This window comes from Lithobates pipiens, unplaced genomic scaffold, assembly GCF_037356315.1.
Source record: "Lithobates pipiens isolate NorthernLeopardFrog02 unplaced genomic scaffold, aLitPip1_a1.2 Scaffold_19, whole genome shotgun sequence".
Classification (NCBI taxonomy): Eukaryota; Metazoa; Chordata; class Amphibia; order Anura; family Ranidae; genus Lithobates; species Lithobates pipiens.
The window spans coordinates 376,309,685-376,334,471 of record NW_027507764.1 but is presented as its reverse complement, the minus strand read 5'-3'; the positions used below and the strand labels follow the sequence as shown (position 1 = coordinate 376,334,471).

Below are 24,787 nucleotides of genomic sequence, written 5' to 3'. Positions count from 1 at the left end.
AGCACTTCTATTGTATTGTGTTCTATGTGTCTTTGCACATTATGACTACTACAGGCATTTTCTGTCAGGGACGTTCAGAGGCAGGAAAAAAAAACCCTTCTCTATCGCATTTTCTATCGTGTTTTCTGGAGAAGTTTAGGAGCTGTAAAAATGTCAGTCTCTCCTAAATGCCTCTTATCTCTTCAGAATGTCAAATTTCAAAGTTTTTTTAGTAAAAAAAAAAAAAGGTGTGTTGTCACTGTACATCACTTCCTGGCTTCAGAGGGGCATGTAGTGCAAAAAACGCCTATAAACTACATGCTCTTAAACTCTCATAGACTCGCCTAAACTTTGTACAATATGCTTTCAATTTACGTCTTTTATGCCACGTTTTTAAGCTAAAAACTGACGTTTTTTCTGCTCCTAATGTGCATGGAGCCTAAAAGTTAGGGTTTGCTTAGTTGGTTATGATTATATTCAGTAAATTATTGCATAGCTTCATATTATTTAATAAGCCAATATACTAGTCAGTCTTAAAGTGTACCAGCAGCAAATTAAAAAATGTGAAATCACCCTCCCCCAGCTGCTACCTCCATGTAGTAGCATTGCATCCTTCACCCATCAATGTGTTAGCTTATCGTACTGGCAATTAGGTAGGTGAAAAAAAGCACAAGCCAGGGCTCAAACTTTCAAACTTATTTGTGGGCCTATTCACATTTTTTCTTTGCTGCAACACACGTTTTTAGCGCACCTGCTCTGTGTGGTGCTGTGCAGTGCCGCTCATTGTGAATAGCACCCTAATGCATTGTGTAGTAAAGGATAATGCACTACTGTGCACTACAAAGCAAATACTGTGTATTGTGGTACACTGTTTTGCCAAACAGGATCATGTATGGTTTTCATCCGTTGTGGTGTTCACACAGCACAAAGCACATGAATGCATGAGTATGCATTAACGCACCACAACAGAATGCAAGTGTACATGACCTCTCAGAGTGCCCTAGAGCATTCTACAAATAAAATATGACACAAAATTAAATTATGAGGCTAACATTCGCTCACTTGGGTTGATTTACCAAAGGGTAAGGCAGTAATCTTCACTTGGATTAGTGAATTGTGCAATCAAAAATCTTTTTCCCCCCACGTTTCTTGGACAGTTTTAACTATTCCTGAATTTTCTGGAAGTGATTTGGGTAATATTATTTGTTTATATGTGTGTTCTTTTCAAAGTGAACTTTTGCTTAGCTTAACCTCATTCACAAAAAACACTAATAATGTTCCCAATGTGCTAAATGTTGAATACTAGCTTTCAACCATTTGTATTTCGGGATAAATAAGGAAATAAAGAGAACATAATTTTGCTTAGGTGTTTCTTCTTTAAATGGTAACCTGTCCTCAAAAATTTGGGTTTCTTTACTGATAACATCTACTTTAAATCATTGTGCCAATTCAGGAGCGGAAAGTTACATTTTTGTTAGTTTAAAAAAAAAAACAGGTGCTTATTTATATATCTATGTATATATGCTATTTTTGGAACAACATGTATTGTTCCTGGAGCAAAAGTGTAGCAGCATAAGAAAAACTGATAACATAAGTGACTATTAATGCTGATACTTTGGAGCTTTCCTTGCCTGAGGCTGTATGGTTTTGTCTAGCTTAGAGTCTACTAAATAAAATATGTTGCTATTGTAACATTTCCTTTCTGCTGTTGCTAAAAATATTTTCGTTATGCTACTTTTACAGCAATTTACATGGGATATTTAAAGTTACTGTAAAGCTTTGTGTTTGATTCTTTGAAAATAACAAACATGTCGTACTTGCCTGCTCTGTGCAATGGTTTTGCACAGAGCAGCCCCTATCCTCCTCTTCTTAGGTCCTGTGCAGGTGTTCCTGGTTCCTCCCACATGGAGTTATACTATACATCTTTTTCTAGCTTTGCAGTGCCACAGGAAAGGCCAGAGTTAATTAGGCAAAGGTAGGCAGGAGTGTATACAGCTTTCTGTTCAACAGCCGTAGGTCCAACAACCTGCTTCAGTTGAATAGTCCCTCTGACAAGGGGGTGGGGTGGGGGGCGGAGGACCTGCCACAGTCAGAATACAATAGTGCAGCAGGGGAGATCCCTGCATCCACATCGCTTGTGTGAATAAGGGTATCTGTCAAAAAAAAGCCGTGCATGCACCCTGCTTAAGAGGAAGAGTTAGCGTATACAAAAATAGTCACTTAGATGGGCTTAACAGATATTTCCCTATATCTCCTTCTAAAGCACTCTTGCAATGTAGGCAGCATATAGTACCAGCAAATAACTGTAGGTGCTCTCTTCAACTAGCCAGGAGCACCAAATTCCAGCCTGCCACAATCTGTTTTTGTTGGCCACTAGAGCTCTCAATCATAGTGATAGTGAAAGATGGGAGAGAGGACAGGGCCATTTATGCAGATTACCTGGAAATACTGAACCCGACAGATTACAGAACACCACCTAGTGTGGCTAGATAATATAAAGAAGGTAAATGGTGGCTGATGAAGTTAGAAGCTGATTGACTACCATGCACAGCTGCCCCAGATTGGGAGTGCTCCATTTTTAGTAAATCTCCACCAATGTGTCTATTTGGAAGTCTAAATCTTCTTTTTTTTTGCAATACAGAAGGTATATTTTTTAAGCACAATTTTGGTTTTAGCTGGATATTTAACCTTGGCTAAATTTTACTTTAGATTTCCAATGTTAAGTAGATACCGCTCTGTCTTGCTCAGATAACTAATAAAACGAGTGCATTTAAAAGATTCTAAAGGTCGGATGGCTACATACGCTTGCTGTAATGTAAAGGAATACTGTATATAGTACACAAAAATTATGCAAAGCAATCAGCATTCACTGATATCATCCCTTTAGTTTCACATGGTGCATATAAATGTTGTACATTTAAAAAGAGGAGGATTATATTTTCTTAGTATATTCAGCAGAAATTCTGTCATAGTTAACGCCTGACATGTGATTGTTCCAGCTGTGTTATGTCTACAATTTAGGTTATTTGCATTAAACTATTTCTGTTTGTCTTTAAAAGCTTGAATTTTTAAAATAGAAGTTGGTAAGGAAAAGTTAAATTAATAACATTTTGCAAACTAACAGCGAGCTGCTACACTTTGAGTTTATCAGTAGCATTTGATACAATGTCATATGACTAATCCATATACTAGTACATTTGTTGAGGAGTCTAGGAGCATAGTAGATTGTAAGAAGGACAATCTATATTACATTTTGAAATACATAACTGTAGTATTTTTAGGTATGCATATCCTCTTTCAAAAGTCAGCTTGCTTAAACCTTTTATCAAGACACAGACAGGCTCAGACAGTGTTGTCACCAAAATCAACCTTCGTTAATCTAGTGTTCATTGTCGGATCCTACCATGGGATCAACTCTTCTGCAGTGGTAAAGCTTGGCTTATTTATTTATTTAGTGGCACCTTTCAGGCGTATGAAAGTTACGCTGCTTACTACTATTATAGACTTAAACTGGTCATAGATGGGTAGAGTTTTAAATGCAAATTTGTGGAAAAAGAAAGTTCTAAGTAACTTTGCTTGTTTTGCTAAGCATTGGGGGAGTCAAATTGACCTTTGTTTTCAACTGCGGCGACAAGAAATTTCAAAGGAGCAGGATGGAAAATTTTTCTTTAACGAACAAATTTCTAACAGCGTATGTTGTTTTCATTTAGTAAAATCTACTTATTCCCAAATCAAATGTTGAAAGAAAACAAAATCTTTTGAACGACAAACGAATGTTCTGAGAGTTTCTGTACACATTTTCCTAAGTCTTTTCATTTTAAATTCTATCCGTCTATGGCCAGCTTTAGAGTTACACTGTTACCGTTTGGTTGTCTGGTGATAATTTGCTTTCTAGATTTTGTTATATACATAAATGGCTGCATTCCATAAGTTAAGCTGTGGGTGAGAATTGGTTTTAATGAGAACCTTGCTGCCATGATGTAAACATTTGCAGGACCAAATGGCAGTTGTGGAACTTTGCATAAAGCAGTTTTTGCTTTCTAATTACACTTTGTTAAAATGATATATTCAAGCTACACCTCAGTCAAAATTCGAAACTAAGCCTGGGAAATGCATACAAGTAGCCCACCCAGTGCTGCAGGTTTTTATTTCAGGAATAGCTATAGTGCACCAGTCTACCAGTGAACCCCTTTTAGTAACCTGTTTGTAATTCAAAAGAGGTTTTCCAAAACAAAAGAAAGCCTGATCCTCAGTATTAAAGTGTTTGTTACCCCACCATTTCATATTCCTGGTATGTGTCTGCTGTACCATGTCCTTGTATGAAAAAAGTATCCCGCTCTCTTTTATTGCTTCCTTTTGTAAAATCCCTGGTGTTCCTGCCAGTCCCTCTGCTTTTGTATTAAAAATTGACCACACTAGGCAGGATTATACACTGTGGTCAGTTCTCTAGCTATGCTGAGAACTCAGCCTGCTCTCCAATGATCAGACTTGTCCTGACATGCCCCCGCTGCACAGCAATTCACTGGGAAGATCAGTGTGGTGTTGCTTCTCCTCCCCCAGCTCTTATGCAGCTGAGAACAGAGGGAATGTAAGGTATTTTATCCCTTTTTTTCCTTTTTTTTTATATCTATACACACATATTTTGCCTATTATTTTTATTATATCAGATTTAGGCCTGTACTAGAAGTATGAATTTTGACCAAGGATATACCCAGCAATAGGCTACTGGTGCACATTACCATCTTCAGGAAGTAGACCCACCCACTTCACATGTTTGATGTTTTTTGGATCATTGTAAATTGGATGGATTTTCTAACATTTCCAAATTTTGTGGATAGCCTCGCCAGTTCAGCAATTTATTTTATTGGTTACCTTAATTCTTAGTACCAATAAGGTATTCAATATGTCACTCACGGGTAATGATTTAGGAAAACCTATGAAGGTTAAATGGCATATGTACTCATACACTTTTCTCCCGCTATGCATTTATGAAGGAGGCATATAGACATATAGACATGACCATGCAGCTAGTGAGCCTAGGTTGGCCTGTGGATCCCCTGCTTCACATCACTAGTATCTATATATATTTTGGACCTACCGGATAGAAAAAGCAAACACCCAGTAGGGACCATCAGTGCAAAGACAGGTATCTGCCCCCCCCCCCCCCCCCCCCACCGAAAACACACACAAAAAAATCAGGCAGCCTACTGATAAACTTTTATATTTAATTTAACAGGTCTGTCTTGGGTGTTGTTGGAGTATTTTTTTTTGCTTTCAATGATAACCGTAATTAAATTTTCGACTCTCACAGATTGCTTTTCCTTACATTTAGTAAGGATATTTTGTGTCACATACTGACACTTATACTGACACTTGGATATCCTTGTGTTTTCTGATCATTATTTTAGCAGTATCAGAATAAGGTGCTTGAAAAGCATGAATGGAGTCACACTTTATATCAATACAAAAAACAAGCAAATTATGTCTCTTAAACAGTTTTCTGTTCGGGTCCCAACATCACCCACAGTTTGTACACTCGTCATCTGTTCTGTGCTGAACTGTGAAATACTGATTGCTCTTTCAATAAAAACTTGCAAAATTATAAATTTTCTAATAATTTTCACTTGAAATCTGAATACTCGCCATTTTATTTAAAATTGTTAGACTATTTTTCTGTTGGAGAAAATTCATACCAAATTAAAGTACAACTTGAAGTCACAGCTTCTGTACCGAATCCAGACTTCAGTAACCGAGAAAAGCTCCTCCCTCATAGAACAGATGTGGCAAGCATACAATGGAAACTTCTGTGGCTTGTGTATCTTCAGGCATGTGTTAGTAAGAGAGGTTATCCCGTTGAGATTGTGGGCTGCAAAGTATACACAGGCAATGAAATAAAATGCTTTTGCTGTTCAGTAGGGTCATTTTCGTAAATGGGCCCCCACAAACTGCTCTAGTCCCCTTTTTTCATCAGTTGTGTGCGATTCAGCAAAACATGTTTACTGTAAGGGGCTGACGTAGTGGTCTAAGGTTTCCCTCCTGGACTTGCTCCCAGCTCATAGGCGTTGAGATTTCCCTGTTGGTTCCCTAGACGTAATATGAGGAATTGTCTACTTTTTTTCCTCTTTTCTACGTCTGTATCATTGCAGCTCCTGCTCCTTGTGTTTTTCTTAAATGAAATGTCACTACTTCTTAATGAGTAGACTACTCGTTTTATAACTGCAAAGATCTGGATATTCTCAAAAGAATTCCTTTTAGAAACTAAAACTATTTTTTGTTGGCTTCCAGAAGACTGACACAAGACTAAACAGAGTTTACATTTTCTTTTTGCAGTATGCTGTGGATTCTAGGATAGAAATATAGATTTTTTTTTCTAAATAATAGAGCTATTTTCATGATTATGTGAGCTTTGACAGTCGTTGGTGTGGAGGATTAGAGCCAAGAAAAATGATTAGTGACAGGTAAAGACATTTTAAGTCTTATTTATATGGTTTAAAATAGGAAAATGTAAAGCTAAACATGTCCATATTTGAATCATTGCAGAAGAATGATTAATTATTTAAAGTACAACTTGGTGATTAGGGATAAACAACAAGATATAAAATATTCAAATAACAAGTAACAATGGTAAGTCCTATAAGAACAATTTTTTGCTTAGAAGATGTAGGTTAACTCTACCTGAAACGGATAAAAGTTTTGGTGCAGTAATTCATTCCACAGGAACTTCAGCTGTGAAATGTTCCACCACCCTCCATAGGGCCTTAGCTAAGGTGAAATCAGCTGGATTACCCAATTACTTGTTTGTAATGTAAGCCTGGCTTTACCACAGACCCACTGGCTTAAGTACTCTTGAGTTACTAGCCTCAAACAAGCACAGTGATCAGAAAAGTCATAACTCCTAATATTTTTACTGATTTGGGGTGATACTCCAAAATAGTAAAGTCAGTGGATCAGGATGGACAGCAAGGCAGTTGACCTTTTCAGAAGAAGAAGCCAGCAATGACTACCTCCATGTTTCTCTAATGAAATTTTAGGTTTTCTCTAATATGTGGGTTACAGAGAAGCTATACATAATGGGGCAACTTCTATTCAGCTTCCAATTTAACAGTAAGCCGAACGGATCCTAGTTTCGAGAGAAGAAAGCCTATTTTGCCAATGATTAAAAAAATATGCACACACAGACATCTGGTATATAAATTTGAGCAGTGATCCCCAGAAGCCCTTAAAGTTTTCTTCTGTTTAGCTCTGGCAGACCTAATATAAACTACTGCTAGGAAGATTTGAATGCTGGCATCAAATACACTTTTCCCCCGACCACTGCAAAATCTATTGATTTTTTTTTTTTTTATAGCGTAGAGATTTCAGCAACGTAGGAGTGTAACAGAAGAAAAATGAAAAGCCCGCACTTCATCACTGTAAGGCCAGTCGCTCTAAGCTGAGAACTGCAAATCGATTTGCCTGAGAATGCAAACGACCCTGATGTTTTTAAGCTAACACAAATACCTGAGTTCTGTTTGAAACAGATTTCTTGCACAAAGAGACTTCTGTACACAAAATATGATTATTTCAGACATTTGTAATAAATCAGGTTGCTCTGTATTTGAAACGTCTGTATGCATGGGGCGTGAGACTGGCTGCAGAACAAAAAGGGCTTTCACTAAGAGCTCTAAGATAGGCATTTTTTTTAAACATGCAAAAGGCTGTGTGGTCAAGTTCAAAATAACTAATATTTGCATTGCCTAGCCTGTGTGCTGACATACATATTCAGGAGGGGGTTGCTTTGCAGTGATCTGACATCTGATCTCTTGTATGTCGAATTACCACTGTCTTAAAGTGAGTGTGAGCCACATTAAACAGGACTTCTAAAACACGGCTCCTGCATTCAAAACCATGATCAAACAGTATACAAATTTTTTTAATGCTATATAACATTAACATTATTTTTTTTAGAGGATCAGTCCACCCAAAATAATACTTCTGTTTTAGGTCAGTGCTGCAGAGTCAAAGCATAAGGTGCACAAATGGGACTTTTTTGGCCCCTTATCCTCCCCCAGCAGTTTGTAATGTAGTATACGTAGCCTGTAATGCTTGGAAGATCTTCTCCGTGTAGCCTATTTAACCGCTTCCCGACAGGCGCACAGGTACGTCCCTTTGAATTTGCCACCGTGCTATCGCGTGCGCATGCCACAGCCACGCCCCCCCACAGTTAGAAACACGCCCCTAGGACACACTTAACCCCTACACTGCCACCTCCTGGTTAACCCCTTCACTGCCAGTGTCATTTACACAGGAATCAGTGCATTTGTATAGCATTGATTGCTGTATAAATGACAATGGTCCCAAAAAAAAATGTGCCAAAAGTGTCCGATGTGCCCGCCATAATGTTTCAGTCACAATAAAAATCGCTGATCGCCGCCATTACTAGTAAAAAAAAATTATTAATAAAAATGCCATAAAACTATCCCCTATTTTTTAAACGCTATAACGTTTGCGCAAACCAATCAATAATTGCTTATTACAATTTTTTTTACCAAAAGTATGTAGACGAATACGTATCTGCCTAAACTGAGGAAAATTTTTTTTTTATATATTTTTTGGGGGGATATTTATTATCGCAAAAAGTAAAAAATAATGTTTTTTTTCAAAATTGTCGCCCTTTTTTGTTTATAGCGCAAAAAATAAAAACCGCAGAGGTGATCAAATACCACCAAAAGAAAGCTCTATTTGTGGGAAAAAAAGGACATCAATTTTGTTTGGGAGCCAGTCGCACAACCGCGCAATTGTCAGTTAAAGCAACACAGTGCCAAATTGCAAAAAGTGCTCTGGTCTTAAGTCAGCAAAATGGTCCGGGGCTTAAGTGGTTAAAGTGGTGTCAAAGCTTCTGCTTTTTAAAAAATATATAACAAACATGTCATACTTACCTGCTCTGTGTAATGGTTTTGCACAGAGCAGCCCCAATCCTCTTGTTCTTGGGTCCCCTGAAAGTGCTCCTGGCTCCTCCTCCTTGACCAGTGCCCCCAATAGCAAGCCGCTTGCTATGGGAACACTGGTGCGTGCTCGCTCCTGAGCCCTGCTCTATGCATCCATAAGACAGATAGAGCTGTGGCTTGGCCCTGCCTCCCTGCTCTCTTCTCATTGGGTCACTGGCTGTGATTGACAGCAGTGGGAGAAAATGGCTCCCACTGCTGTCTCGGTCAATGAGGAGAGGGAGTCCCAGGACAGCTGAGGTTCTTGTGCACATTGCTGGATCTAGAGGGGGCTCAGATGAGTATTAGGGGGGACTGTAGGGGAAGAAGCACACAGAAGGTTTTTTTTTTTACCTCCATGCATAGAATGTATGAAGGTATAAAACCTTCAGCCTTTACAACCACTTTCATGCCATGCAGCTTTGCCTCAAAATCTTTTCAGTCCTCCACTGTGTCCCTTGAACTTTTGGGGCCAAAACTCTTTTCACTTCAAAGACCAGTCAACAGATTGATGGGATGTGAATAGGCTTTTGATTAAAATTTGTGGAGTTCAGGGCATGTAAGTACAAAGGGGTAGTGCGGGAGGATCTTGTGAATGAGGATCTTTATGGAATTATTACACACATGAATAAGCTTGCCATGCATGTTGACACCACCTGGCTCAACAAACTTTGATTTAAAAAATGTTCCACCGAACAGTGACTGCATCCTATCAGACAAACTCATTGCTCAGGTATTCCGACAGCCACAGGTGGTGCTGTTGTTTGCATACTATAGCTGGAAGGGGTAATTCATTCATCCATGCTCTTTAGCATGAATCGAAAACTCGTGTGTTTGGCTAATACTAGGGAGAGAGACTGAATAGGGTAAGTTCACAGGGCAACATCCATTGGACAAGTTAGAAAGCCTATATCAATTACAGCTGTTCTTTCACCTGCCTGCACCATTTGCAGCAGCAGCAATTTTGCAAGTGTATAGAGGTCTTTATAGTTCTCTGAAGATTTAGTGTGCTGAGGACCGTTACATTTTGCCTGTATGTCTGATTATCCTCTGAAGTGTATGGGAAGCCTGAGGCTGCTTATAATGGTTGAAGGATTACCATATAATTGGCAATAGTATTTATGTGCCAGCTATGATGGCCTGCTTGAAAATAATCTGCTTTTTAATCAGCAACTCCTTTTTGGGCACATCCCTTTTAATTAACTGATGGCACTTATCTTTTTTGAAGATAAGGATAAATTAACTTTTGGTGTCTCACGAGTAAGGATAGGCATTTTACATACTTACTATACAAATTCCCCTTTGTGTTTATTTTGTTGTAGATGGACATCATGTATGGGAAATGGAAGCAAAGACAGATAAAGAAATGTACAAGCCAGTAAGTATGGTTACAGCAGAAATAAAACTTACATTTGGCTTTTTTTTTTAGTTTTTGTTGAGTTCTTCTGTTCCATGTGCACTCACTGAATAACATCTTGCGTGGTTCCCGGTTTTTGGTTATCAGTTTCCTGCACTGTATGAAAAATAATTTGGCATGTATCTGAAGAGTCTCTGTCTCAAAGCAAAATAGCTGTGTGATGAGTCTCTCATTGAATCAGGGTTTTCCTGGACTCAAGTGTTGCATATTCCAGGAGAAAGACTCATTGAAAACAATTCTTAAAGTATAACTAAAGACAAAACTTTTAAAGTTTTGGACAAAGTGGAGATGGATCAGAACACCTATTAGGGTTTTATTGCCATCTGTGCCCTTGTTAGAGAGATTTACCCTCTCTATTTGCCATGCTTACCGTTATCATTGAAGGTGAAAAAGAAAATCCCAAAGTTTAAGTTGTCCTGAGAAAAGTAATAGATGAGAAATCTTCTAACGAGGACACTAATTCTGCTGACTTCAGGGGCCCCAACAGATTCACCTAATTTGCAGGGATTTCCTCTCACCTCCTGTTTTGGCTACGGAACAGGATGTGAAGGTAAATTTTCCCAATGGGACACAGATGACAGAAAGAAAACTGACAGGGGTTATAACCCTCCCTTACTCTATCCAAAATGAAAAAAAATTGCCTAGAGTTCTACTTGAACCTCTTCAATGCCAGTCACTTTTACCCCCTTCCTGCCTAGGCCAAATTTCAGCTTTCGGCACTGTCACAATTTAAATCACAACTGCGCGGTCATACAACACTCTACCCATATGACATTTTTATCATTTTTTTCACACAAATAGAGATTTTTTTTTGGTGGTGTTTAATCACCACAGATTTATTGTTTTTTGATAAATAAACAAAACATTTTGGGGAAAAAAAGGGCTTTCTTAGGGCCGGTTCACACAGCAGGCGAGGCGAGGCGACTCCGACTTGCCTCGCCGCGACCTGCCGTGGCCTCAGCGGCGACTTGCAAATGACTTCTGTATATCGCCCGAAAGTAGTACAGGAACCTTTTTTCTGAGTCGGAGCGACTCGAGTCGCTCCTCTCAGAACGGTTCCATTGTACAGAACGGGGGCGACTTGCGAGAGCGAGGCGAGGCGAGTCGTGTCGCCTCGCATCGCCCGCTGTGTGAACCGGCTCTTAGTTTCTTTTGTCACATTTTGCAAATAAATAATAGGTCTTAACAATTTAGGCCAAAATGTATACTGCTACATTTCTTTGGTGAAAATAACCCAAAATTTATATTTATTATTTAGTCCATAGGAAAGCTATAGAGTCCACAAACTATTAGAGATAGTACATATATATATGTACTGTATATCTGAAAACTGATCAATCCTGATGTACTGTCAGTCAATCTCATTTCTTGAGGCCCAAAGATGCCAGGACAGTTTAAATATCCCCCTAACTCACCCCTTTTTGGAAAGTAAACAGTCCAAGGTATTTAGTAAGTGGCATCGCAGGTTTTTAAAATTTTTGACATACTATCACCAGTGCAGTACAGCGTCATCATATATCTAGTGATCAGGAACACTGACTGGTGACAGTTTTTTTGCATTTTTTAAAATTAGATATATTTTTTTTAAATACAAACAGAGACAAGAGCAATAAAATGTTACCATTGTAACACTATACTACTCTGGGGAGGTGATCAGATTTTTTTTTTACACACTGATTGCTTATAACTATGAATTTTACAGTTCCAAGCAACCATTTTTTATTAATGAAAACTATTCATTCAGTGTTTACTTTTGTGATTAGCTGTGATTGGCCACAGCTATTCACATGTTACAGATGGGCTGTGATTGGCTCTGTCTGTACCATGTGATTACTGTGACCACACTGTGATCATAGAGCTCATCACAATAGTACACAATGAATTGCATTAATCAAAGCCTTTCATTGTGTACAGCTGTCATGTGACCTGCTGTGATTGGCCACAGCGATCACATGGTAGTGGCAGCGGGCCGGTACAGTGATCTGTCATTGCCCATGTCTGGTGGACACAGAGGAGGACATATCGCACTGGAAAGCAGCCCGATCCTGGTAGGATGTCATATAAGGTCCTGCCTGGCCCGTCATATTACTATAGGCTGGCGGGAAGGGGTTAATAGTACAACACAGGACACAAGAATCTTGATATTAACCATGGGTTAAATACAACTACCCCCAGGTGATTGGGCTATAGGCATCATCGGTTATAGGCGGTTATAGGCTGCTACCTTCAGGTGATTATAGATACTGGCAGGCAATTGGACACAGCAGAGACATCCCCTCTATAATAACTGCCTCCCCCTTACTCCCAGCTAGTTCTGTTTGCTAGCTGTTGCAATGGTCCTTTGGTGATGGACAGCCTTTATCTCCTGAGATTTTTGAAGCTGTAGTTGCTGCATGGGCTCTGTGTAGCATTTCGGATTAGTGTACTCATCAGTTGAGCTATGGGGAACTGTACTAGGATCCTGCCTGAAAGAATGAAAATGCAGGGCTGACCTGTGATGCCACACAGCCACATAGTGCTATGCAGGTCCAGAATCCTTGTCTATCAACTGGTAGAGCCCTGTCTCTATCCTAGGCGAAGCCAAGATAAGCATTTCATGCTGGTTCTGATCCCCTGTGTGAGTTAGTGGAGTGGGCTATGACACTATTACTGTAAATTATGTATCAGAGCCATGGAGCAGGAGAGCTGACAAATTCAAATTTTGCACCATTTTTCATATCATGGTTAAATCCTGTACTTTATGATTAGGAAAATTGCTATTTTTTGCTAACCTATAAAATCCTCTGCTTGGAGTACAGTATAAGACACAGGTCTCTCCTCTTTGATCTTTACAATCTCCCTATTGCTTGCTATAAAACTGAGGCTAGCTGGGAGAGAGAGGGGTTGTAGAGGGAATATCCTTGCAGCATTTTTTGCCAATGTCCAGTCACCTGGTTGCTGCATATAATCCACGGTAAAGACTAATAATCCTGTGTCATGTACTGTATTCCAAGAAAAGGATTTTTACAGGAAAATCTAAATCCTATTTTTCAAAACCCTAAAACTAAAATCATGGAATGGATTCCTCTCGCACAGCTTAATCACTTAATCACAGAGGTGTTTTGCTTTTTGACATTTTTTAAAAATTAAAAATGGATTGATATGTATATAAATTATGCAATTCTGTATTTGGTTCTGGAAGTCCAAAAATAGTTTTCTGCAAAGAATTTTGACCGATAGTATGGGGATTAGAGCATTAAAGGGTTTGTAACAGTTTGATCCAGTTTAGTAAAATTCATGGCGAGGTCACTATTGTTTATTTCATCTCAAAAAGGACTGTTTAAATAATCTAGCAGCCTCACCACTGAGTGTTTAAAGGATAAGTTTACCTTTTAAAAATAATAATAAATGAATATATTTTTGCAGAAGAAAATGTGTATTTATTATTTTTCCTACAGAAGCCTGGAAAGCATTGCACCTGTGATCAGTGAATCAGGGGGTGCAATGTCAGGAATCTGCAGACAAGCCCTGCAGCTTTCTGCCCATACCTCAGATATGGACTGACTGTTTACAAGCTGCAGGGCTTGTGAAAGAACTATGAGAGCGCTTATCAGCACCCTCGCAGTCCATTCAGAACTACAAGCCGTCAGCCGTGGTGAATGACAGTAGTTGTAGAATATCCATTCACAAGAAACTGTGATTGAATCACGTGGCCATGTGGGCGAAGCCCTGTTTTGCTGTTTTTCAATTGTGGCAGCGAGTGTGGGGAGGAGATCCCCTTTCCGCTGTCACACTGAGGCGGGGAGAGAGGGAGAGACTACAGGAACTTTAACATGTTACATGTTCCACTCTGAAAACGATTCCAAATGGTGAACTTTGCCTTTAAGTGAAGCGTAAGCAATAAATACAGCTTATACAGTACTAGCAAGGATACAGACCCTGCTAAAGCTCTGCAATCATAGGTTTAAAATCAGTATCAACAGGACAAAATATACATTTTTTTATTAACTTATGTTGCAGAATTCGCTAGTTGTGGAGATCCCACCGTTTCGCAGTCAGAGAATATCCAGTCCAGTTCAAGTCAATTTTTACGTCTGTAACGGGAAGAGGAAAAGAAGCCAGTACCAGCAATTCACCTATCTACCAGCCAATGGTAACATAATGACTCATAAAAATGTTTCTTATGTTTCTCAAGCTGGGTGTTTGCAGTTTGCAGAAAAGTACAGTGTAATGTTGTGTGAAAAAACAGAAGACTCCACAATTTCTCTAACACTCCTGGGGGTGTAAGAGGGAGAGTTGCAGTCTGACCAGAAAAGAACTGCTTGTTTTGTTCTGCCTAATCTGAAAAGCATACTACCTGACCTTCCCTTTCACAAACATCCTATTTGATTCCAAAAGCACACAGGAGATTAGACAGCTCAGCTTTTTGACCGGCCTCGTTCCTTGAGCTCACATCTCAGACCTGCAGCACACCAGGTGATAGCATTCATTGTATATTGTACACACATATGGCTGCTCTTTTTAAGGAGTCTTTAATTTGCATTTAATTACATGTATCAAAATATATGCCCTGAAAAATTGCATATTTCTTCATTAAGGGCAGGCCAGGAGAGATGGGTGGGGATAGGAATAAAGGACTCACCCACTGTTTTGGCAGGAAGATAGCTGGACCTAGAACCGTAAAACAGCTGTTGTTATGGGTGTGGCTATGGATGTAACAGAGAGCCTTTTTGACAGGCCATTCCAGGGCAGAGGTGTAGCAATATTAAACTAAAAACGAGTTATTTGTTCACACCATGAATTTCCCAGTGCATCCTGTACGGAGGCAAACCATATAACCAACGGCCTTATTAAATAGGTACATAATACAGTTTATTGATTAGTGCAGCGTGTAAAGATTTTCTTGAAATACCATATTTGCTGCATGGGTGGATTGTTTAGGCGGTGTAACCTAATATATCATATATATGAATCACTTATATACAAACCTTTTATATTTTATTATATTTTATTGTGAAATATTCCTGTGAGTTTTTATTGAGATTATGTAATCTGTGTAAGATTAAAATAATCTTTTTTTATTGGTAATTTGAACATATTTTCTTGGCACCTAGTTAAAGTGCATTCTTTGTTACTTTCTTATAGATTAGTTTATTATCCATATTGTATATATGTTGTATTATATGTCTGATAAGATATATCTCTATGAAATGGTTATGCTGATAGATGTGAGGCAGTACATTCAGTTTCAAAACTGTTTGACTCTTTGATTCAGATTTTTAAAATTTGCTTCATATAAACAATTCTTCTGAAGCATAGCAACCATTTCGATTCTCACAGTACAATATGGTGGAAAGAATCCAAGAATGTGATTGGTTACTATGAAAAAGAAGAAAAGTTTGTGCTTCAAACACTTTTCTAAATAAAACTCAGGGCCTCATTTTTCTTGAACCCAACTGCCAATCTCTCATTTTTCTGAGGATCAGAATATGGTTCTCAGTAGAATATATTGTGCATCTTATGCCCCATACACACGGTCGGACATTCCGACCACAAAATCCGTCAGATTTTTTCTGACAGATTTTGGCCAAAACTTGTGTTGCATACACACGGTCGCACAAAGTTGTCGGAATTTCTGATCGTTCTGAACGAGGTGACATCAAACACGTACGTCGGGACTGTAAACGGGCCAGTAGCCAAGAGCTTTCGTCTCTTAGTTTATTCTGAGCATGCGTGGCACTTTGTCCGTCAGAATTGTCTACACACGATCGTAATTTAAACAATCGGATATTGTTGTCTGAAAGTTTTAGATCCTGCTCTCAAACTTTGTGCGTCGGAAAATCCAACGGAAAAAGTCAGATGGAGCCCACACACGGTCGGATTTTCCAACATGATCCGATCGCACATTTTTCATCTGAAAATCCGACCGTGTGTATGGGGCATAACAGAAATGGGACCATATAAACAGATTTTGACCAAATTCAGGGTCCTTACAGTCATGCTGTGCTTATCTGACCTACAGATTTGGCAGCTCATTTGCAAGTGATAAATATTGGAGAGTGTGCACTTTGTTTGCAATGAGTTTTTTTTTTAATAGATTTTTCTTAGGCTGCATTCATATGCTTCTTTGTTCAGATCACAAGACTAATACCATTTGGTATGTCCAGTTACAGTCTCATTGTTTGTTAATTGTTTGCTTTGCATTCTGGGCATTAAAATGACTGTACTGCTTGGAGGTTGGCAGAGTGATGGTGAATCCCTGCTGCAACCCCTTAACATGTCCGTGGCTGTTACTCCTTATAATGTATATTTCTGTGTCATGCATTTCATTATCAATTTATATTTTATTAAATTAAAATTACATTTACAAATTATTCACAGTAATAATATTTGTTATTATGTTTGTAAAACCAGTATTGCACTGTATATATGCACTGTACATAAATTTGTTTTTTCTTAATAAATAGGATATTCCATTAAAAAAATGTCTTTACGTGACTTGTGTATAATCGAGACATTATCAAATGTAGTCTCAGTAAAAGGCCTTTTAAAACCTACCCAGCGGTTAACAAAATTAACCCTTTATTGTCTTGGTGCTTCATTTATTGACTAGTATATTGTTAACCAGACACAGATGATTATTGGTTTATTGTAAATTATGAAAACTAGACAATCCATATATACAGTGTGCATAATGCAATATACAGTATGCGTGTAATATATATATATATATATATATATATATATATATATATATATATATATATATATATATATCTCAATTTCTATATATATTTCACTTATAACATTTATATATATATATATATATATATATATATATATATATATATATATATAGTTATTGTTTATGTAGTACGTTTGCAACCTGCATTTCCTGCTGCACTGCAACAAAAAAAAAATTCAGTTTTCCCATAATCAAATTGTTAATTTACAGATGATCTACGGCTAGTTTTATTTTCAATTTCTTTAGCTTTAGACTGGTGATCAAAGGTTGTGGAGTATATGTAAGCTTTGGATTAAAATGACCCTGTGCCCAGACCATGCACACTAAAGTATTTCCATATTCTGAGCAAGCAGTAAAAGCACTTTAAAACATTCTGTGTATATTGTTTAATTATGTACCATAAGTACATATGGGCATATTTGTTCACTATATAGTCCTGCTCTGCCTTCTGTTTTGCAGTGCTACACAATGGTTCTGTGTTACTGCTTCTTCTTACAAGTCTATAAGTTTTAAGTCAGGAAAAATAGTCATCATTTTCATTGTATTTTTACCACTCGTATTCTAATATGAGCTGTCATTTTATTTCCCATGCCTATATTGGGTGACTCTACACGACTTCTTTCTGTATCCCTATCTTGCATGTTGAAAATCAATCAGGCGAGTGTCTCAATAAAGCAGGAGTAAGACTAATATTATGATCTAACTGATAATCAGAAAAAGAAGAATGGAGGAGACATAATCCCTGAAATTCATAGAGAGTGTTGTAGATGCTTATTTGAAATCTTTCTTTCGTCTGTACAAAAAATGCCACAACGTGTGACAGATTCAGGCAACTGAAATAGAAATAAGATATGTCTGTGCTCAAATCCAAATAGCTTATACATACTGTGTATATAACCCATCAGGGGCTAAAGAAGTGTGGCTATATACAGTGCATTCATAAAATATTCAGACCCACTTCACCTTTTCATTTTTGTTATGTTGCAGCTTGATGCTACAGTTGTTTAAATTCATTTTTTTCTCATTAATCTACACTCAGTATCTCATAATGATAAAGTAAAAACTGGTCGGTGATCCATCCGTAGCTCTATATTTGCCCCATATTGGCCCTATGTTCATTGAAGTATACTATAAACAGGTAGGTATTTTGCAGAGTAGAGTTGGGACTGGCCAGAGAGGGCCACACCTTGGAGTCCTTGAGAAACATTATTCCAAAGCAGTACAACAGTTTAGGACAATCATGCTAATGGCATCTTTGTTTTAATCTTTCTCTTGCTTCGGCATGCAAATACAATCCTTTTCAGCTAGTTCGTTTAGCACATGATACAAAATAAAATAAGACAGAAACTGGACCCTTGAATTTTTACATGAAAGCTGTTGTGTCAAGTTCTGTATGGTGCCAATTTTCAGATGATTCATAAAGCAATCATTACTGAAACATAAAGTCTTTAGATTTTCAGAATTTTATATCTGGGGAAAGGAAAGGTACAAAATAATAAACTAGGAAATGTACAAATAAAGGAAATAAAAAACGCATGCTGTTTATTGAGGGTCCAATAGATCATCAGTAAGAAGTGGGTCTATAAGTATTATACAGTATCTGTAGTGTGATGGGGGGAAGTTCCTGGGCACTTTCAGTAAACTGAGAAAAAAATGGGGTGAATGTGAGGGGTATTGTTCATAGACCCTGTCCAGTTTTCATGGGGGCATTATTTGGTGTTAGGGATACGGGAGTATCACAAGTCTTAAGAAATAAGCATTAGTGGGTGGAGATTTGTGAGTGTGAAATGTCTGGGGGATTTCCACTTGGGTTATCTTTTTGGGAAAGAGGGTCCATCGGTGTCATCTATGCAGGAACAGCAGTGTCTGTATGTTTGATTAGTCTGAGGTTCTTTTTGGGTCTCATCTGTCCAGGCTAGGGAAGTTTTACAGACCATATAAAGATGTCCTGGAGTAGTTGGTGATACCATAATCTTACAGACTGAGTGCAAGTCATGAAGAGAGAGGACTGCTGCTCAGGGAGCTAAGATTTAAGAAAATTGAAAATCCAGAAAGTGCTGAACTTTCAGTGTGTCTCATTGTAAAGGAGAACAGAGAAAGAACACTGAGGGCATGGAAAGGAACAGGAAAAAAAAAAACTGAAGGGTCATAGACAAAGCAAGACTAAAATAAACACCGAAGTATGTACAGTGAAGTGTGTGCAAGTGACTTGGAAAAGAGACAGGAGAGCTTTTTAAAAGGAAGAGAGCATTGCTGTATGTAAAATGGAGGCACCATATATTCCCTCTCTGAGTAGTACAGAGTTTGTGGGTCGCTTTGCAATTAGATAATATATCAATCTGTTTGGTCAAGGATATACTGTATATATGTACATAGCATGTGGGGGATTGATGGAGGAGAACATGTATGTAGGTCACTTGTGGGACAAACCAAATAATAAAAAATTAAGAAATGAGAGAAATATTTCTGTGTGTAACTGCCTACCATAAATGTTTGGTTAGTTGTGCAAGTATGAATCAGAATAACAGACAGGGGCTTATTTCCCTTCATCGTGTACCATAATGTCTATAGGATCTGAGGAAACAAGTGCGTTTCAAATATTTTTGTTGCCAGAATTTCTTTAAAGCGTCTCCATAGCTTGTTTCCATTTATTGTAAAATTGCCATATAAATTGGTATCTACTGGGAGGCATTGGCTGGCAGGCCTGCAGATGGTGTATATGTGTCACCTAAATTTCCCACCTACACACAGTGTGGGGCTTCAGAGTTTGTGACTGATATGGTAAAAAACAAACTTTTAGATTTTTTCAGATCTTAATAAGTTCCGTCTAGGTCCTGGAGCCCAGAGACATTGTAGAGCATTGGCTGGGACAAACCTTACATTCCTAGGTGCATATCTGACTTGTTAGGCAAACCTTGAAAATTAGTCTCAACTGTCTATAGGCCTTTTTTGTATGTGAGCTAACTAATGCTTATCTCTCTACTGTGAAAGCCTGAAAAATATGACCATATAATAAAAAGGTACAAGAACTGTCTGCTTGGGGAACCCATTAGGAAGCACCCTATTAGTGATGAACTGACTTTAGTTTAGTTGCTCAGCTGAGCAGATGTTTTCTTGTTTTACACTACCGTACAAAGCCATACTCCACTGAAACTGTTTGCCTGCTGTCTTGCTGAATAAACGTGTAGGGCAAACCATTCATGGGTGTTTTGATAGTTTTTATTCTGAATTTTAGAAACATTATATACTGTGGATCCACTGCCTATTTCATGGCTATAAAAGTGAAGTAATTTTTTAAAAATTGGCAGCACGCCAACTTTTGTATATAATGAATTATAATTGACCCACACTCCTTTTTCTCCTACTTTCCTTCTTCATATATAGGAAGTGAGAAAAATGATGGTCTGAAAGTTGGGCCAATCTAGCTTTGTCAAAGGTCTTTTTCTGCCTTCGTTGGACTATTCTGCATGATCTCCTAGCTCCAAAAAACAAAACAAAAGTGCACCTAAACTATAGTAAAATACATTCTGGCTGCCTATTCATAGGGAGCTGTATGAAATGTTCTGCCGATATAGGCAAGACAAAGCAGACTATATCTAACTAAAGTAAGCTCAGTTAGAAGAGAATTCTCTTTGGTTGCAGCTGGATAACTGTACAAATCATCTGCTTTTGTTGGTTTTAAGGAATAACCATTAAAGTATATTTTGTCCATAATTGTCTATATTGTGTGTATTGCATTTATCACCAGTTTGATTTTTTTGAAAGGTTAAATAGGTCTATGGCGGCATAATTGGAGTTGGGAGAGTGATATAATAATGTGATGTAAATACTTTATGCAGGTTGATGCAGGAAGAAAAAAATATACTATAGTGTTATCTTAACAAATAGGTATATCTTAGTTTTAGCACAAAAAAAAATCTAAAATATTATGTCCATTGATGGCAAGATAATATTAGTGTGCTACACCAACCTCCCGAACAGTCTGGCGCTCCATATTTTCAGTCTTGGAAGAATATGAGCATGTTATATATCCAACTGCAGTAAGATATTTGTCCAAGATGTCTTCATGGCTTTATTTTCAAAATTTTATTTTGAAATGATTTCTCAAGAAACTGGCTTAAAGTCAGGAGTTGTTCTCTTACGGATTGTTGTAGAAGACAGTGAACAGCTCTTGTTTACTGAGCTGGGGTGCAACATTCCATTTCTTTTTGGCAAACAAATAAAAGCAAACATATGAATGGCAACATATCTGGAGATCACATTTATTCCCGTTTATGTTTCATTTTAAGGTAAACTGTGACCACATTATTTTTTATTACTGTATGCTTGAATACCAAAAATCAGTTTTTTTTTTTTTTTTTATGAGAATGCTTTATAGGCAGGTGCCTAGTGTATCACATTGTAGTTAAATGTTGATTTTGGCTTATAATTCAAAATATATTTTTGGATTATATACGTATCAACAGTTTTATTGGAAATAGTGTTAGAGATGTGCTAAAGTTCATATGCCTGGCAGAGTACAGCAGTTGCATTTTTCAATAAATTGTTAAAAGCAGAACTTCTTTCCAATCAGAATTGACTGCTTTTAATTCTTATAGAGTTAGTAAATAGATAGGAAAGTGTATCATATTTACTTGTTTTATATATATATATATATATATATATATATAAGTATAATTTTTTTTTTTTTTTTACATTTCTTCAGGCACTCTCTGGTTTCCGGGTCTAGGCAAATTATGTCATACATCCCAGGGGTCTTCTTAGCTAAGCACACCCTCCTTCCTCCATGCCCAAGGTAAGGACAGATGGATTCCAGAAAGTAAGCTATATGAATCATCTGCCCTTACTCATGATGGCCAAAGCCAGAAATGCTAGAGTGTGTTTTTCAAAGTGATTTTACAGCAAAATAAAGCATGGAGACATGGATGGATTTGGGGGGGTTGTTTGCTTTGAATATTAAAAATGAAAAAATAGCTTGTTTGGTTTGTGGTTAGATGCAGTGTAGTTCCACTTTAACAAAGTTGGGAAGCAAAGGAGGCTGAGGCTATAGAGCTCACTGTTAGGGTAACATACATAGGATAACTATAAAATAACCAGTGTTTAGAGAGAGAAGATATGGCTTGAGTGGATTACATAAAAGTGTTAAGGGCGTTTGTAGCATTGTTGACAAAATTGGCCTGTTTTGCTTGGATTTACCAATTTCCATTCTACGAAGCTTGCCTGTTTGAACTATGTGTCAGTTTACCTATCAAATGGAACTGTTCCACATAGGACAAGTTGTTGAAATTGTTTGCAATAATAGTTTCTGAGCATGTTGCAGGTGTTCTTAAAGTGGTTCTAAAGGCTCATGCATGAAGGTAAAAAAACCTTCTCTGTGCAGCAGCCCCCCTAATACGTGCCTGAGCCCCATTGCGATCCATGCAATGTGGCTCTTCAGGGACTCTCCCTCCTCATTGGCTAAGACAGCAGAATGGCTCCTGCTGCTGTCAGTTACAGCCAGTGAGTCAATAAGGAGAGAGAGGGGATGGGCCCGAGACATGACTCTGTGTGGGAATGAACACACAGAGAAGCGGCTTGGGTGTGCGCCTGCTTGAGTACCCCCATTGCAAGCTGCTTGCTCTGGGGGCACTTGGCAGAAGGGATGGACCAGGAGCACCAGCAGGAGACCTGAGAAGTGGAGGATCAGGGCTGCTCTGTGCAAAACCACTGCACAGAGAAGGTAAGTATGATATGTATATTATATTTTAAAAAATTGTCTTTAAAATCACTTTTAAGAAAATTTGTCTAAACCTTGAGAGGTCTAATCATTTGGAAATACCACGTGTAAGATTTTGAAAAAGCAGCAGGTGATTAAAATCATATAAAGGAGATCTCAGGATGCATACAATATTTTGTCACCTAGCACCTCCACCCTACAATCTCTCCTGGTTCCCAGTGAAATGTAAAGTATTTTAAAGGTGCTCTCAATTGTTGGGGAAGGTTTTTTTCAAATATGTATCCAATTACTAAATAGATATAGTTAACATCAGATCCATCAAACAGGTTTATTTTTTTCTTTCATCTCTAAAATTATTTCATCTTTATTTTGAGCACAGAAGCCAGTCAAAGAAAACAAGAGTCCTAACCGATAATGTGGGCGAAATTAATAGATATAGTAGTATACCAGTTCCTCAGCTTTTACTAATGAAGCATGTGATCTCATACTTAAATTACGGTTAACCCCTGCAGTGCTAGAGTAGAACAAATCTGATCTCACCATCTATAAAAAGCTTGCAAACACTCGAGTAAATGGTTACCATGTGCTTACTTAGTGAGCTGTGTGCAAGAAATCTTAGGCTTTAAATAATGGCTGCCAAATTAGAGTAAACTAGTAAGTCTTATTATTTCAAGCACTGCTGCCTAGACATATGGCTCAACAGAGGAGGCTGTGTTAAAGGCATTTTTCATGACAGCTAAAATTACAGCACCTAATTGGAGATGAGGTCACCTTAAATGATCTGGGGATGCCAGTTTGGATGTGATGATAAAGGGAGAGCATTCAGATTTATTGGTTAGTTATTACACAGCTATGATCAATAGATTTACACTACATATTACAATACCTCAGTCTATTATATTTTTCATAGCTCCAGCGTTTAACAAAGAGGCAGACTTTAAATTTAATTTCTGTGTGTTTTGGCACTTAACACAGACTTTTATAAGAACAGATGGGACGTATAGTTAAACATACACATATAAATGTATGTATATAATACCTGTATTTTCAAATGTGTTTGTTTGAATATATAATACATCTATGTGTATATCTAATATATGTACCCTATTTTTGGGTGTTATATATATACAGTAGATATAAAAAGCCTACACACCTCTGTTAAAATGTCAAGTTTCCGTGATGTAAAAAATGAGATAAATCATCTCAGAACTTTTTCTACCTTTAATGTGACCTATAAATTGTACAACTCAGTTGAACAACAAACTGAAATCTTTTAGGTGGCGAGAAGTAAAAATAAAAAAATAAAATAATATGGTCGCATAAGTATGTACACCCTTAGGCTGGATTCACACCTATGCAGTTTTAGTGCATTTTACAGATTTGCACTAGAGTCCATTTAACATTGTTTCCTATGGAACACGATCTGTAGTGCAAATCTGCAAAAAGCACAAAAAATGCATAGGTGTGAATCCAGCCTTAAAGTTATACTTTGTTGAAGCACTGTTTAATTTATTACAGCACTCTTTTTGGGTCTATCAGCATGGCACATCTTGATTGGCAATATTTGTCAAATCCAAATCCAAATCTGGCAGATTGTGAGGGCATCTCCTGTGCACAGCCCTCTTCAGATCACCCACAGATTTCTGGTGAAGCCATTCCTTTGTTGATTTGGATGTATGCTTTTGGTTGTTTTCATGCTAAAAGATGAAGTTTCTCTTCATGTTCAGCTTTCTAGCAGAGGCCTGAAGGTTTTGTGCCAATATTGACTAGTATTTGGAACTCAAACCAGTGTGCTGAAAATAATATAAAACCAAACCTAATTGCACACTACTCAGCGCTTCAGGATGGGCTAACTTTGAATTGATATATATGTCAATAAAAAAGTTGCAAAAATAAACGTAAATATAAAAATATAAACTACAGCTGCTGCTTTTTATACCAAACAATATCATAGAATATATAAAAAGTTTAAATCCTGAAATCAAGAG

The 24,787-nt window shown here is 37.7% G+C and overlaps 1 protein-coding gene across 7 annotated transcripts in view; it reads left to right on the top strand.

Annotated features, from left to right (window-relative positions):
- The window catches only part of NFATC1 (nuclear factor of activated T cells 1), a 284,252-nt gene that overhangs the window by 139,189 nt on the left and 120,276 nt on the right, over positions 1-24,787 (top strand). For 5 of the 7 annotated variants that reach the window (XM_077492325.1, XM_077492332.1, XM_077492330.1 and 2 more), the window contains exons 7-8: positions 10,265-10,320; positions 14,359-14,491. The exons of the other annotated variants lie outside the window; for them this stretch is intronic. In XM_077492325.1, the coding sequence (XP_077348451.1) occupies positions 10,265-10,320; positions 14,359-14,491 (189 nt within the window). The remainder of the gene's footprint in view (positions 1-10,264; positions 10,321-14,358; positions 14,492-24,787) is intronic. 7 annotated transcript variants of the gene reach the window in all.